This window comes from Diabrotica undecimpunctata, chromosome 6 (assembly GCF_040954645.1).
Source record: "Diabrotica undecimpunctata isolate CICGRU chromosome 6, icDiaUnde3, whole genome shotgun sequence".
Lineage (NCBI taxonomy): Eukaryota > Metazoa > Arthropoda > Insecta > Coleoptera > Chrysomelidae > Diabrotica > Diabrotica undecimpunctata.
This window is the reverse complement of record NC_092808.1, coordinates 155613001-155628479: the sequence shown is the minus strand read 5'-3', so window position 1 is coordinate 155628479 and position 15479 is coordinate 155613001. Positions and strand designations below refer to the sequence as shown.

At 32.9% G+C, this 15479-nt stretch overlaps 1 protein-coding gene across 6 annotated transcripts in view; it reads right to left on the bottom strand.

Moving 5' to 3' along the window:
- hlk (hulk) overlaps window positions 1-14521 on the bottom strand; it is a 93867-nt gene extending 79346 nt beyond the window's left edge. For 3 of the 6 annotated variants that reach the window (XR_011951313.1, XM_072535894.1, XM_072535895.1), the window contains exon 1: window positions 14308-14521. Coding sequence is in view for 5 of the 6 variants with exons in the window: in XM_072535894.1 (XP_072391995.1) it covers window positions 14308-14470 (163 nt within the window). In the remaining variant the exon portion in view is untranslated. The remainder of the gene's footprint in view (window positions 1-14307) is intronic. The other 3 variants (XM_072535896.1, XM_072535897.1, XM_072535899.1) reach the window with 2 other exon arrangements.
- Between the last annotated feature and the right edge of the window lie 958 nt (window positions 14522-15479).

The window sequence follows — 15479 nt, the reverse complement described above, 5'->3', positions numbered from 1 at the left end:
GGCGTCTTAGTTAACGAAGTGCGTCTAAACAACATTAGATATGTTGACGACACAGTAGTTTTTGTAGATAGTCTAGATGGTTTACCAGCAATAATGTCGCGCATATCAGATATCAGTCGAGAATATGGGCTGGATCTCAATACGAATAAAACAAAGTACATGGTAGTTAGTAAGCGCAAAATATTATATACACATTTTTCGGCAAACTAACAGCCAATTAACAGGGTAAACAGCTACACATATCTTGGTACTAACATAAACAGTCAATGGGATCACTCTACTGAAATAAAACAACAAATAGGAAAAGCACGATCAGCGTTCGTAAAGATGAAGTCTCTTTTCAGAAGTGACGATTTTCCACTACGTACCAAAATCTCTATCATCAGATGCTATTTATTTTCTACATCATTATACGGAGTAGAGGCATGAACGCTCTCTGAAGTTTTTTTAGTAAAGCTCGAGGCCTTCGAGATGTGATGTAACAGGCGCATCTCTCAAAAAATTTACTTGAATTCTCAATGTTTCTATATGGGACAGAAATTTGGACTCTTCGAAACAATAACGCTAAAAAAATATATGTTTGATTCAATGTTAGAGAAGAATGCTGCGCATACCTTTGACAGCTCATTGGATAAACGTTTCCATTCTGAGCCAACTTAGCATTAAAAAGAATCTGTCCTCGATATGTCTACAGCAAATTCTACAGTTTTTTGTTGTTCTTAGAGCTGATGATAGAGCTCAATGGAGAAAATTTCGTAGGAATATTGGAGGAAATTACGACCCTCAGTAATGAGAAAACTGCAAGAGAGAAAGAAAAGGAACAATCCTGAATGACCACGTCTAATTATTTTTTGATTACTGGGTACGTCAATAAACTGTCAAATGAATGAATTTCATAACGCATTCCGAAAAATTACTGTTTGGTGTGGATTTTGAGCAGGCGGCATTATCGTTCCATATTACTTTGAGAACCACGTTGGCTAGAACATCACTATAAACGGCGAGCATCACTATATTTCCTGAATTTGATGATATGAATAACAACGATAAATGGTTTCAACAGGACGGCGCTAGTTGCCACACAGCTCATGTCACATTGGATATTAAGCGCTAAATTAAAGACTCATTAAAATAATGTCAAAGATCATATTGAACAGATTAAACTAGACAAAAAACGTAAATTAAAAGAAAAAAGAAGTAATTAAGTATGTTTGTCAAAAAAATCCACTATCGATAATATGGATACACCATTACAATACTGCATTAGAAAGGCCGGCAACAAAGAGAAAGATGAAGAGAGAGGGAGAGAGAGAGAGGAAAAATATTTTTGCTATTTAAACTTACAATATAAATGTTAAATTTTCTAAAAATTCATTATATAGCTTGTGGGTAGTTAATTCTTAAAGAAATTATACATTGTTTAGTTATAGACCATTTCAGATACATCGGCATGGGTATTTTTTGGCAATTTCTTCTTCTTCAAGTGCCCTCTCCGCTACGGAGTTTGGCAATCTTCTTCTTCTTAACGTGCTCTACAAGTCCCCTTGACGTTGGCGATTAACATGGCGAAACTGTCTCTGTCTTGAGCTATTCTAAAGAGTTGCTCAGCTTTCCTCATTCCTGTCCACTTCCTGATATTCTTCAACCAAGAGGCCTGCTTTCTACCAATTCCTCTGCGTCCTTCTATTTTACCCATCATAATAAGTTGAAGAATATTATATCGGTCTCCCCTTACTACGTGTCCAAAATAGGCCATCTTTCTACATTTGATGTTATCAAGCAGCTCGCGAGCAGCATTTGCTCTCTCAAGGACTGCCACATTTGTCAGCATTGCCGTCCATGGAATTTTTAGTATGCGTCTGTGCAGCCACATTTCAAAGGCCTCCAGACGATTAATGGTGGATATTTTTAATGTCTATGCTTCGACACCGTATAAGAGGACTAACCAAATGTAGCATTTAACCATGCGCTTTTGAAGTTGAAGTTGCAAGTTATCATTACAGAAGAATGACTTCATTTTTAAAAATGTCGTGCGGGCTATCTCAATTCTACGTTTTATCTCTTGATCTGGATCTAGTTGTTCAGTAATATGGCAACCAAGATAATTAAAACTGGACACTCTTTGAATTATATGACCATCAACATATAATCGTGCATCTTGATGTGCTAAACGGCTAAACACCATGTGTTTTGTTTTTGAACAGTTTATGTTTAGGCCAAACTCTCTTCCCACTGTATCAAAGGCATTTAAAAGGCATTGTAATCCATTCATGTCATCACTTAAAATAACTGTATCGTCTGCATATCTGATTGTATTTATCAGAATTCCATTAATTTTCACGCCCCATTCCAAATTATGCAGCGCTTCTTTAAATATTCTATCTGAATATAAATTAAATAACAGTGGGGATAGTATACATAGTATATATATATATATATATATATATATATATATATATATATATATATATATATATATATTGTGTATATATATATATATATATATATATATATATATATATATATATATATATATATATATATATATATATATAGTTTGGCAATCATCATTGCTATTCGTATCTTTGAAGTTGTTGCTGTAAATAATTGGTTAGACTACACTATTTGTCTGTCCAAGGAATTTTCAAAATTTTTCTATATATCCACATTTCGAAGGCCTCTGGTTTATCGGTATTGCTCTTGTTTAAAGTCAAAGTCTCTACTCCGTACAGCAGTATCGAGAATTTTTGGCAATTACCTTCTGTAATTTTCGTCCAATTACAAGCCAAACCTTTAATTTTAAGACGGTTCATTTCACACAAAACACACTTGTCATAAGTATTCTAAATTTACGTTCACCTAATGCATCATCTGCGCCAGTGTTTCGTCATCCCGATTTAGTATATGACGCCGAAGCTCTTCCAGCAGATGTTCTGCTTCCCGATGGACGAAAATAAAATAAATGGTGTCGATTTGATTTGATTCGAATTCGTTGGAAGTGACTAATGGTGTGTTTTTATACACCTACGAAATTAATTGGTTTTTATGCAATTATTCATTTAGCTGACTAATAGCAAGACAAATCACATGAAAGAAACACTAGTGCTGGGAAAAGGTGCGATATCATATATTTTATTGGATAGAAATCAAAACTAGAGTCTTTATAATGTTATAATTCTGAAAATATTAGATTTTTGGATATGATATAATTATTTTTATATACTAATACTAATAAATTTCCAAAATATAAATAAGTTAAAAAACAGGATAATAATATAAATAAAACTGTTTAATACTCCCAATACTGACATACAGATGTGAATCTTGGACCCTACAAAAAGTGAAAAGAAGAAAGATGGACCGTGGACTCACCACAAGATAAATAATTCAATGTTAAATGAGCTTAAGGTCAGCAAATGGCTTTTTAGCAAAGTACATCTTCAACAATTAAAATACTTTGAACATGTTACGAGAGCAGACACAGAAATGGAAGCACTTATTATACAAGGAAAGGTGTAAGGCCAAAGATCACGAGGAAAACCGCCAACGAGAGAATATAAATAAAATATTATAAGTGCCTAAATTCTACAGAGAACAATACAAAGCCCATGAAATACTTTAAGAAGGAACCAAGAAGACTAAAGGTTAAAGAAAACTAATCAATTGAGAAGATATTCCAGAAAAACTTGTGGAAGAAATAAAACCTACAATTAGAGAAAGTAAAAACCGATCACTTCAAATTAATGAAACTTTCAGAGAAGGTTCCAATTCAGAGCAAAAGAGAAAGTTTCCTAAAAACTGAAACATTAGCGATTGACTAAAAGTCCATGTTGTGAGGCCGATGCCGTACGAAAATGTTTCTGATTCGGTTTCTTTGTGGATTCTTATTCAAAAATGTTTTCGTTAAACAAATTTAAAGGGCGCCGCTCGAAATTTATGGGAAGAAATGTCTTTTTTTTCTCCGGAAAACATTTTTTTAGTGTTTGTGTTATTCTAAATATTCTAAACAAAAAAGGTCTGTCGTCATTTGTCTTTTAAGCCGCGTTTACACGATGACAATTGGCGAGACAATTGTCATCACGTGGTTGCGGATTGTAGGAGGACAGTCCAGTTGAACGAGAAGACATTTATACGGAGGCAACTATTGCCATGGCAGTAGACAGCTAAAACATGGCCGACTGCTCGTCATCTATTGTGTCCGGTGAAGGAACTGGCAAAAAACAAGACAGCACTACTGGCCTACACCGTTCATACGGGGCCAATTGTCGCGACAATTGAGATTTCGAGTGGTGGGGGGCTCACTGGGAGCAGCTCATTGTCCTCAGTCTACTCCCGGAGACAACTGAACTTTGGGCCAATTGTGAGGGCAGTTGGCAAGGCAATTGGCCTAAAGTGTTTAGACGAAGAGAATAATTTCATGCCAGTCAGTTGTATTCTGACAATTGTCTCGCCAATTGTCATCGTGTAAACGCGGCTTTAAGTTTGTAGTTTTCGAGTTATAAGCGATTTAAAATCTGAAAAATGCTTAAATAAATGTCGTAGGGAATTTTTCGCGTAAGTACGTATAATATGTATTAGTGCGACAGAGAGGCACCGCACAGATTTTAGATTTTAAATCGTTTATAACTCGAAAGCATCTACTTAGATGTTATAGACATATATAGATATTATACAACATAAGGATGTTATAGACACTGATAGAAAGAAATAGACAGATCTCTCTTTTATTTCGAATGACTCAAAAAACCTAAAAAAATGTTTGTCGGAACAAAAAAAGGTGATTTTTTTAATTTGTTAAAAAAAATTGTTTAAACAATTATTTATTTTCTAAAAATTTCGCCCTACATCCTTCAGATTTGTTATGTCACATTTTGAACCGGAATCATTTTTCCTACTGGAGCGGCCTCACAACCTGGAGTACAAGTAGTTTTCAATTCGCTCCGTAAAGTTAGAGAAACAATATTCCTGTATCTGGTAAGTTTTTAGAAAAGTCACAGCATATCTTTTAAAGTAATTTGTTGTTAGTTAGCTAATAATAAGAATCTCCATTCTATTGGCACTTAAAACTTGACACTATTGAGAAAAAATTAATCACCAGAATATATCGACAATGTAGATAAAAACGAACTTTTTTTTATCGTCAATGCCTAACAAGATGTTCGCCCTCAAAAGTGAGAAGTGCCAAAACAAAGATTCGTTAAAGTATAAGAAAATTGTCGTACCTATTGGAAAACGGAAAAATACTCATTGCTTAAAAGTATTTCAATTCAACAAATTGACTTTGGAATGGATATCTAACACACACCACAGAACTGAGATTAAGACATGATTTCTGAAGAAATTTGACAACAACAAAAAGAAGCAAAATATAAGAAAAGTTTTATTATTTTTCTATAAAGCCCATCTCAAATGAAAACTAGAAACTGTAAAAAATGCTATTCTGCGTCCAATTACGACTTCTCTTTTCCAGCCATAACTTTAAAATGGTTCATGGACATTTTTTATATTGTTAATGGACAGTTCTTTTACAGAAGAAAAAAAAAAGAATTTATTTAACCAGCACTTACATACATAATCCTTCCTCTTCTACCCTTAGGTATCGAGATAGGTGCACCTAGCTTTTGATGAATATTCCCCATTTCTTTCTGTTCTTCGCCGTTTGTGTTGCTCCTTGTCAAGATTTACCCTTATTTTGAAATATTCCTGCTATGTCGCTGTTTCACTCTTTTATTAGACTGTACCTTCTGTTTTTCCCTGTTTGTTTAGCTTCCCACACTCTTTTCACTTTTCTGTTACTGTGTATTTAAACCATGCTAATTTTTCTTCCAAGCAATGATTTAATTATAAGTTTATTTTTTATTTCTTCATTTCTGAGTCTGTCTGTCGTTGCCCCTATCATTTTTCTGAGATATTTTATCTCTTCTGCTTGTATTAGACTCTGGAGTCTTCCGCTTAAAATCCTGTTTTCTGCTCCATATGTCACCGTTGGCCTATATATTGTTTTATATATTGTTATCTTCGTTTTCTTTGATACTTCTTTATTATAAAGGAATCCTCTATTTAGTGCATGGAGTAGTTTTCCTGTTCTTTACAGTCTGTTGTTGAAATCGTCCCCTGTTGATCTATCACCATTTCGATTTGGTCTTACAATTGTTTTTTCGGCTGTTTTCCTGTTGTTTCAGAAATACGTATTCCCGGTATGTTTTAAAGGTTTTCGTACATTTTTCACTATCTGGGCTTTTTGTATAGCGTCCGCCAATTACGTTGTTTTCATTTTCATTTGATTTTCCTTGCTATCCGTTTATCAGTTGATCGAAATGTTCTCTCCATCTTTCCATTATATCCTTGTCATTGTTTGTTTAATTTTTAATTCTTTGCTGCCTTGTAGGTTTTTTAGTGTTCTATAAATTAATTTTATATTTTCTTTACTGTTTTCTTCCATTTTTTCTCCGAACTTGTCCTAGAGTTCCTTTTTATCATTTTTGTCTATTTTTTTAACTTTGTTTTTACTATAATATATATCTTTCATATTTTTGTTGCATTTTATCTTATTTTTATTCTTTCCACACTTTTTTTGTTTCTTTTATTTCTATTTTTAATTCTTCATTCCACCATGGTGTCCATTTTCCTTTTCTATTATTGTGGTTTATTTTTTTGCTATATCTTGTAGTTTCACGTAGTAGCTTTGTTGTATTTATTATCGCGTTTCTAAATTTTCCCCATTCTTCTTCTACTATTGCTGTGATTTCCTTGTCTATTTCCTTCTCCTCCTTGTATCTAATTGTGTTTTTTAAATATCTTCTTGTATCTCCTATTCTTGCCCTTTGTGCTTATTATATTATATTATATAAATAGTTTGGAAACAGATCCTTAAGCCTAAATGGCCACCAAAAACTAAGCCAAACTTGATACCATGGAAGGTGAAACAAAGTATAAAATATCAAAACACAGATTTAAACATCAATACTGCTATGTGGAGTGCAAGTGAAGTGGAGAAAAAAGATAAATTTAAGAATGAATTTATATGAGAGAGCATAGATATGGTTTGAGCCTGTTCAACGTCAAGTTGTTAATCATCCAATACGAATAATTGCTGATTTGTAAGTTTGTGGGAGGAGTACGGGAGAAAAAAAACAAAGAAGACCATGTCGGTAAAGAAGATTGATGCTGGTACGACCCAAGATAAAAACTTATATAGAAATGTAAAGTCAAAGGGAATGATGACTTTTAATTTTATTTTTACATGATAAAACAACCAAAATGAAATATCTCAATAAGTAAAAAAATTAAAATTTATAAAACTAGTTAAGAAAACAATTATCTTGGGAATTAATGAAAGAAAAGTCCTAAGATCAAGATATGGAGCCATAAAAGATAATTGATTATGGAGAAAACGTTTCAATTTTGAGCTACTACACCTATACAGAGAACCAAATATTATAAAAACATTTAAAATCTACAGATTAAGAAAAGTTTAATAATGTCCGGAAATCTATGTTGTACTATTAAAACCTATAGGACAAGGACAACACTGAAGATCAATAAACGTTTATCGAACGATGTGAGAGCAGATTTATATGTACTGAGCATAAAGGGCTTCTGTTGTATGTAAAAGAAGACGAGAAATATAATTGAATTATGCAAGAAATATTAACTTAATTATTATACATCAATTATTCTCAACAACCAACCTATTCTGTTCATTTAAACAACCATAAAACAATAAATCAGGTGAACTATGTTATTTTCGGTTTTTAAACGCTTTTGCCAAATTCTATAAGCAGTGACGTTACCTCGCTAGCTTTTATTACACTGTCGTAAAGTTTACAATATAAAACATTGAATGTTTATATGGTCGAGTGGAAAAACAAATCGGAAATCATTAAGTCTCGATTATATTTCATGTTCGGGTGTTGCGTTGGTGTTCATCTGTCATCGATGTACTTCCGATTTGAAGTTCAATAAATATAATATTTGAGAATGACGGACGGTATTAATAGTAAAATTGGATTATTAATTTTTGATAGATCGTTTTATAATCGAACATATTAGATAGGTTTGATATTTTATACGAAAGAAAATTGTTTTTATCTCATACTTTTTGGATCTTTACCTTTATTTTAGCTTATCGTCTCACGTAAATACGTACGCGAAAAGTTCCATAAACGTAATAGAAATTCTTGGGCCAATAAGAAAGTAATTTTACACTGAATAGATCTACTTGATATATTCTGCATGATCTCATCTATCTGAAAATAAGATCATGATTCGTCATATATTAGAAAATCGACGAATTCAATATCAATATTTTCTACCTCTTTCTTCTTCTTCTTCAGGTGCCATCTCCGCTACGGAGGTTGGCAATCACCATAGCTATTTTAATTTTTGAGGCAGTAGCTCTAAATAGTTGTTTTGAGCTGCATCCAAATCATTCTCTCAAGTTCTTAAGCCATAAAATTCGTCTTCTTCCGATGCTTCTTATACCATCTATCTTTTCTTGCATTATGAGTCGCAGGATGCCAAACTTTTCGCCCCGCATCACACATCCGAGATACTGTAGCTTTCTTTCTTTAATTGTAAGTTCAACTTCCTTCTCTTTACCTAGTCTTCTCAGTACTTCATTGTTCGTAACTCTATCTATCCAGGAAACCCTCATAATTCTTCCATAGGTCCACATTTCAAATTTCTACCTCTTTGTGATAGCACAACTTTGATAAAGAGCACAAAATCGTAAAGAATGGAGGAGTTTAAGGGAGGCCTACGTCTAGCAGTTGACGTGATAAATGAAGGCTGGATGATAATGATGATGATGATATGACAGAGTTTACACAAAATAATATAATGACAACCATCAAACAATGTAAAAACTCTATTGATTGGGTATCAACCTATCACAGCGTTCAGAACGAATACATATAAAACTTATGCATATAAAGTCTTTTGATATAATGACAACAATCAAATTTTCACAAAAATCGACTCAGACCTGCTACTAAAATCAATCACATTAAATAAGCATTAACCAAAATTTTCCTCGCAGATCTTACGATAAAGGTACTGCATACTCACTTTAAAAAATTGTTCAATAAGACTTATGCCCCTACTAATATAAAAATTGATAAATTTCACAATACAGATGAAAGTCAGATCACAATACATGGATATCTCCGGATGGCAACATTGCCAATAACACACAACACGTTTTAATTGAAAATAAACATGCCAATACCATCACGAATTTCAAAAGTTCCCAAAGGGCAAACAGCTACATGGACCATTTTATGGTAAAGTGATTTTATTATTTTTTTAATATTTATATTTTAAACAAATTATATTAGGTATATTAAAATAATTCAATAAATTATTATGTTTGCCCCTAACGCCAACTGTTAACGTATTAGCAAAGCATACGTTTACTTCTGAAAGACCTGACAAATTCAGTCGAAATATTAAAGTAATAATAAAATAAAAACAAAAATCATTTAATAGTAAATTTAATCATTATATAAATAAAAAAAGATTTTTAAAAATAATAATTGTATTTATATAAAATTAATTCAATACGAGAAATGCCATAAAAATTTGAATATGACGATTCAATACTTAGACAATCGTTACGAAACGAATCTTTCGTGATATACGAAACGAAAATATACATATCTATGTATATTTTGTTAGTTGTTTTTCATGTAGTTTTTGTGACGCTCGCCTCAATTTTTTGCTATTGAGAAAAAAGTAAAACATTATCAGTATAGAAGGTTCGCTTTAAAAGCTCACAGATGAAAAGGTAAAAACTAGTTATAGCCAAAAATAAAAAGATTAGAAGACACAATTCTAAATGAAGATACGCGATAGCGACAAAAATAAGACAATAAAACTAGAAAGATCGGTTTGATACAGAATGTAAAAGGAAACTGAAACCTTGAAGAAAAGCTAAAATAAAAATGAATATATTGAATAAAACAAAAACGGGGAAGGGATCTACATCTGCTGTCACAAAAATGTCACGTCATACGTCGAACGTCACGTTCTATTAGACACCAGACGAAAAAGAAGAAAAGTTGACAGTTGCCATTGTTTCTGTGCCACCACCTCTTTGATTTGACATCTCACACGTCAAAATCGTGCCGTACCGTGCCGTTTTGGCAATACCGCCATCTTTGTTTTTTTGTCTCAACGTACTTATTACCCCTTCCCCTCTCCAACGAGCCTTCGTACGCTACGATCGGACCAATAAAAAACAAAATATGACGTAGTGGCCTTTTGGCATGCTTCATTGCACACGACACATACTACATTCAACCACATTTTTCACCCCCTTTCCAACGATACCTAACACGTCATCCTACGTTAAGCCGTTTGGCATTTACGACCGGGGGTTGCGATTTAGGGGATGGTCCCAGAACCGTGTAGTATATCTACTTATGAAGCAGCAAAGAAAAAAGCAAAACAGACAAAAGAAACGAGATTACTGGGTAATGATGAGATCAAAGTTAATACAGCTTCAGGTTCTGAAATCGCATGCTTCTATATAAGTAATAGATGACGTACCAAGAAAACTAAAGAAAACTAAAGAGGTGAGCAGAATACTTTGAGGAACTGCTTAGCAGTTCCAGTATTCAGAGGAAAATGCCAATAAAATACAACAACAAACCAGACCAAAGCAAAACAATAATAAGGCTGAAATAAACGAACCATCAGAACAGGTTATAAAGGAAATAGTAAAGCAGCTGAAGAAATAATGAGTCCAAGAGAAAACGGTAACATAGAAGAAATATTCAAGGAAGATGAACAGCTATTATTCAAACGACTAAACAACCTAATAAAATGAATGTGGAGAAATGAGAAATTGCCACAAGGCTGTAAAGTGTTGGCGTTAAAGGCTGTTCTAAAAATTGATGTTATTCCTTTCATTTTATGTGTTTGGCTATTTTTGTTTATGACTTGCCTGTATATATAATCATTTAGAAGGTACTAGATTTTTTTTCTGGTGATGGAAATACCAATTTCAGGGCTTTCTTATGTAGTTTTAACTACATAAACAACAAAAATAGCCAAACATATAAAAAAGAAACAAAGAACATCAACTTTAAGACAGTCAGAAGGTTTGTCAGAAGTATATATTGGACAAACCAGTCAGCTACTTAACTCAAGAATACGTTCCCACAAATATGACAAAAAAAAACTCAACCGCCCTCACAAAACGTGAAAACGAAAAGAAACATAAATTTGATTTTGAGAAAATCAAGATCCTAAAAAGTAAACATAACAGGAAGAAGAGGGAGCTTCTAGAGTCTATACTTATATATATATATATATATATATATATATATATATATATATATATATATATATATATATATATATATATATATATATATATATATATATATATATATATATATATATATATATATATATATATATATATATATTGTTATGGATCAGTTTATCGATCAGAAATAGAATAAAGAGTTTGTGAATAGTGAAAGGACAATGGAACCCGTATAATTATAGATTTAGGAATAAACTTGTAATTGTATTTTGCGGTGGGCATTTTTCGAAAGTAAATAAGAATTAGATTTAGATATGAGATAACAAGAATTTGGAAACTTATTTCTGTTGAAAAAGGCAAAATTGTTAATGGTTTCTGAAAAGTAATTTGAGTGAAAGTAGTTTATTTGTTTTAAATATCATGTTGGAAATTTTCTAAATCGAAAATAAGTGGGAAAGATGAATGCTTATAATTGGTTAAAAAGGAATGGTGGGAATGAGAGAGTTGAGAAGGTTGTCTGGGAGAGATTGAAAGGATTATTATGTTACCGGCAGACCAGAAGAGAAGACGTGTTTTCGTGTAGTCAATCTGAGTACCAGTGTTTTCGTTTGTTAGTGAAAAAGGTGGAAGCTGAGAGCAGATCAAAATCGAGAAGATTAATACCTCTTTTGAGTCTGCATAGTCCACGAGATATAATTGAGAAAGAAAGGAGAATTTGTGAATAAAGAGTACCGGTCAAAAGAGGCTTGGGCTTGTGTTTTTCGGAGGAGTAGTTTGCTGGTATGCGGTTTGGATCGATGCTGAGAACGGGAAAGATTTGATGGTAGCCGGACATAATCAATCAAGGAAGGAACTGTGGTTTGATCGAGAGGAGACATCATTGGTGTAAAAAATTAAAGGTCAGTCAAATGATTTGAATGAAAGAAAATTTTAAGATATTCTAAAGATAAAATCAAATATAAGCATACGAACTAAGATTCCAAGTTTCAAAGAGTTATTTTTTTTGTGAATAAATTATATTTTTATATGGTCATTTTTTTTTTAGTAGATATTATTATAAAACAGATCAATAGATAGTTTGTAATTAAAATTAAATTTAGAGTATAGGAGTTTGTTGGGAAAGATAATTGCCCACAAAAGTTATTTATTAATATTCATCGTATTGGTTATTGAAAATAAATAATAATTTGTGTTCATATTTATGTTGTTTTAATGTTAGTTCCGTTTCCTGTTCTATCCCGATTATGAGCAACTAGGAGATACTGAACCCACTAGAAGAGATATATAAAGTAAACTGATTAAAGTAAAATTAAAAAGGCACCCTGAGAATTTTTAATAGTAATTGATTTGTATGACTCTGCATAAATTAGTGAATTAATTAATTAAATAATTGGATTAATTAAATTAGTGTTAATTAATAATAAAACATCATAAAGCAGATCACAACAATATATATGTATATATAAGAATATAAGACTAACGAACTAGGCCCGATGATGAGGCAAATATTGTAAGTCTTGAAACCAGTAGCCCAAAAATATTTACCATCATTAAAAAATAAAAGCTGCTTAAGATTTGAGTATCGAATCATTTTCCATATATTGGTATTATGGACTCACATTTGCAACCTTTTCATCATTTCTAAATAAATAGATTTTATGTTAGTCTTTAATAATTAATTTTACTACCAAGTTTAAAATGGACTACTAGATTTTATAACCACATCTTTGAATATTTAGTAAGCTAACATCCACTCAAAATACTTGTTATTGATAGAATTTTTGAGACCAAAATACTATCATATAATTAAAAATAAATAGTAAAAAATGAGTTTGTGGCTGAAGAACTTGTGTTTCCTAACCATCCCCCCCACACAAACACACACAGACACACACATGATTTTTGTAATGGAAAATTTTCTTGCATGGGGTTTTTTTTTCAATTTTTTAGACATTAAACATAAAAATCCGCATTAGAAAAAATTAGAGATAGCGACTTCTGAACAATACTCGGAAGAAGGAGACTGAGAGTTGTAAACTGAAAAAAAAAAACAATAAACAACTGGAGGAAATCAACAGGTAGAAGGAAAAAAGGCCCGAAAAAAAAATCTGGCAACAAGATATAGCCAATACTTTGAGTAAAAAGTATATATGTAAAATACGAGCCGAATGTACACTATATTTGCTTTGAACCCAGATGTGTTATTGGTCAATTTGTGATTATTTTGTAAATAAAATTAATAAATCTGTAAATACATATCATATATTTAAGCAGGCCAAAAAACTATAGCAATATAAGCAATATATAACATATTTTTGGAAGGAGTATTGTTTCACTTAAGTAACATTTAGTTAGTGTGAGAGACTGAGTATTATGACGTTCTCGCTAAGTTTATGACATCCCACGGCTGTCAACAGTGTCGGTCAAATTTACGAGTATAAAAAAGAGCTTAACACAAAAATGTCGTAAAATCCAAACAAATAACTAAAAATACAGCGGCATTTTGAATTGTATCTCGTTCAAAATGTGTCTGAAATATTAATAGAACGCGGGTTTGGTGGTAGTATACTTTCTATTTTGGATACACAAAAAAATATCAAACTTATGCTGTCTTGAAACGAATAGCAAAACCAGGAGCCAATTATTTTTAAAACTTTGCCTTAAATCGTCCAGCAAAGGTCAGTAATAGCGAAATAAAAGTTTCTCGGAACTATTTTTAAAGTCTTGAAGAGCGGGCAGCGTACGCACTTGCGAGTTTATTTTCGTAGCAAGAAATAAGTGCCGAAAATATGTCGATGCAAAATGCATGACAGTCTAAACGTATTCGGTCTGAGGGGGTATGTTTTGATATGAAACAGTTGTTGCATCACAAGAGAATAGTATGCGGGAGTGAGGCAAAGCGAGCCAAATCTGGCTATGGCCTGGCGGAGAGACACATAATACACTCACTGATCTGTACGTATCGGGTCGCTTTAGCGCGCACACACACCTACCAAACCACACTTGGAGACGGCTTAAGTAGCTGTACTTACACCAGAAGACGGCGACGTAGTCCTTATCGGATAAAATTCGTTCTAGTTGCTTGGCAGTGACCTCTTCGATGACGGGTTCTTGGTTTGTGGTCGTTGTTGAAGGTCGTTTGGCATCGACTTCGGCCGTCACCAAAGTGACTACGAGGAGCAGCCACCACCACATGCTGCTCTTCACTAAGTGAACGAGCTGGCGTCGAGGCGCTCTCCCACCACTCCCACCACCCGACGCTTACCGCCGAGACGCTTCCGAACAAACGATCAGCGTCAGGTGGCTCCCACATGAGAGACGGTCATGCCGCGAGATTTATTCCTGCTGATGTTCCCATTTTTATGTTTTGTTGGTAGCCTCATGGTATACAGGAAGGCATTTCTTACATATTTATTGTTAAATTTACGTCTATAAAATAATAATAACATCAATGTTATAGATTTTTGCAATTAAAATAATATTTGTAATATTTTTTATAAACGAACATGTACTGTTAAATAAATCTGACAAAATATTTGCAAAATTACTAAAAACTTTTAGTGTTTGACTTAGTAACAGTTTTTATAAATCAATATGTGAATATCTTCTTCTTCTGTTGGTGCCTAATCGTTTAGAATACTGGCTATCATTCTGGCTATAATTATTTTTTTAGCTGATGCTTTAAATAGATTAGTTATTGTTGTAGAGAACTATTTCTTCAGGTTTTTTAGCCATAATATTCTTCTTCTCCCAATTCCTCGCTTTCCGAATACTTTGCCTTGAAAGATTATTTTCACACAAGTCGAAGGCTTCAAGTTTTTTCTTTATCGCATCAGTGAGTGTACAGGATTCAACTACATAGTATAATATCGAGAACATATAACATCGTAGAAGCCTTAATTTTATCTTCAGATTAAGGTTGTGGCTTTTAAAGAGTTTGGGCATGTTTTTGAATGCACTCCTAGCCTTCTCTATTTTACATTTTACTCTGTGAGTGATCTCATTGTTCGTTTACCATTGTTCCAAGATATTTAAACTGTTTTACTCGGTCCACTTAGTCCAGTTAATGTGGCATTTTCCATTTAATTTTTTTTATAACTGCACCGATTTATCTGAAATTTTTACAGTGGGTAGTAAATTACTCAAAAAATATAAGTTATATGGTGCCGATGTGTGCTTCTACCCCTGGGGTGGTTGGCACCCC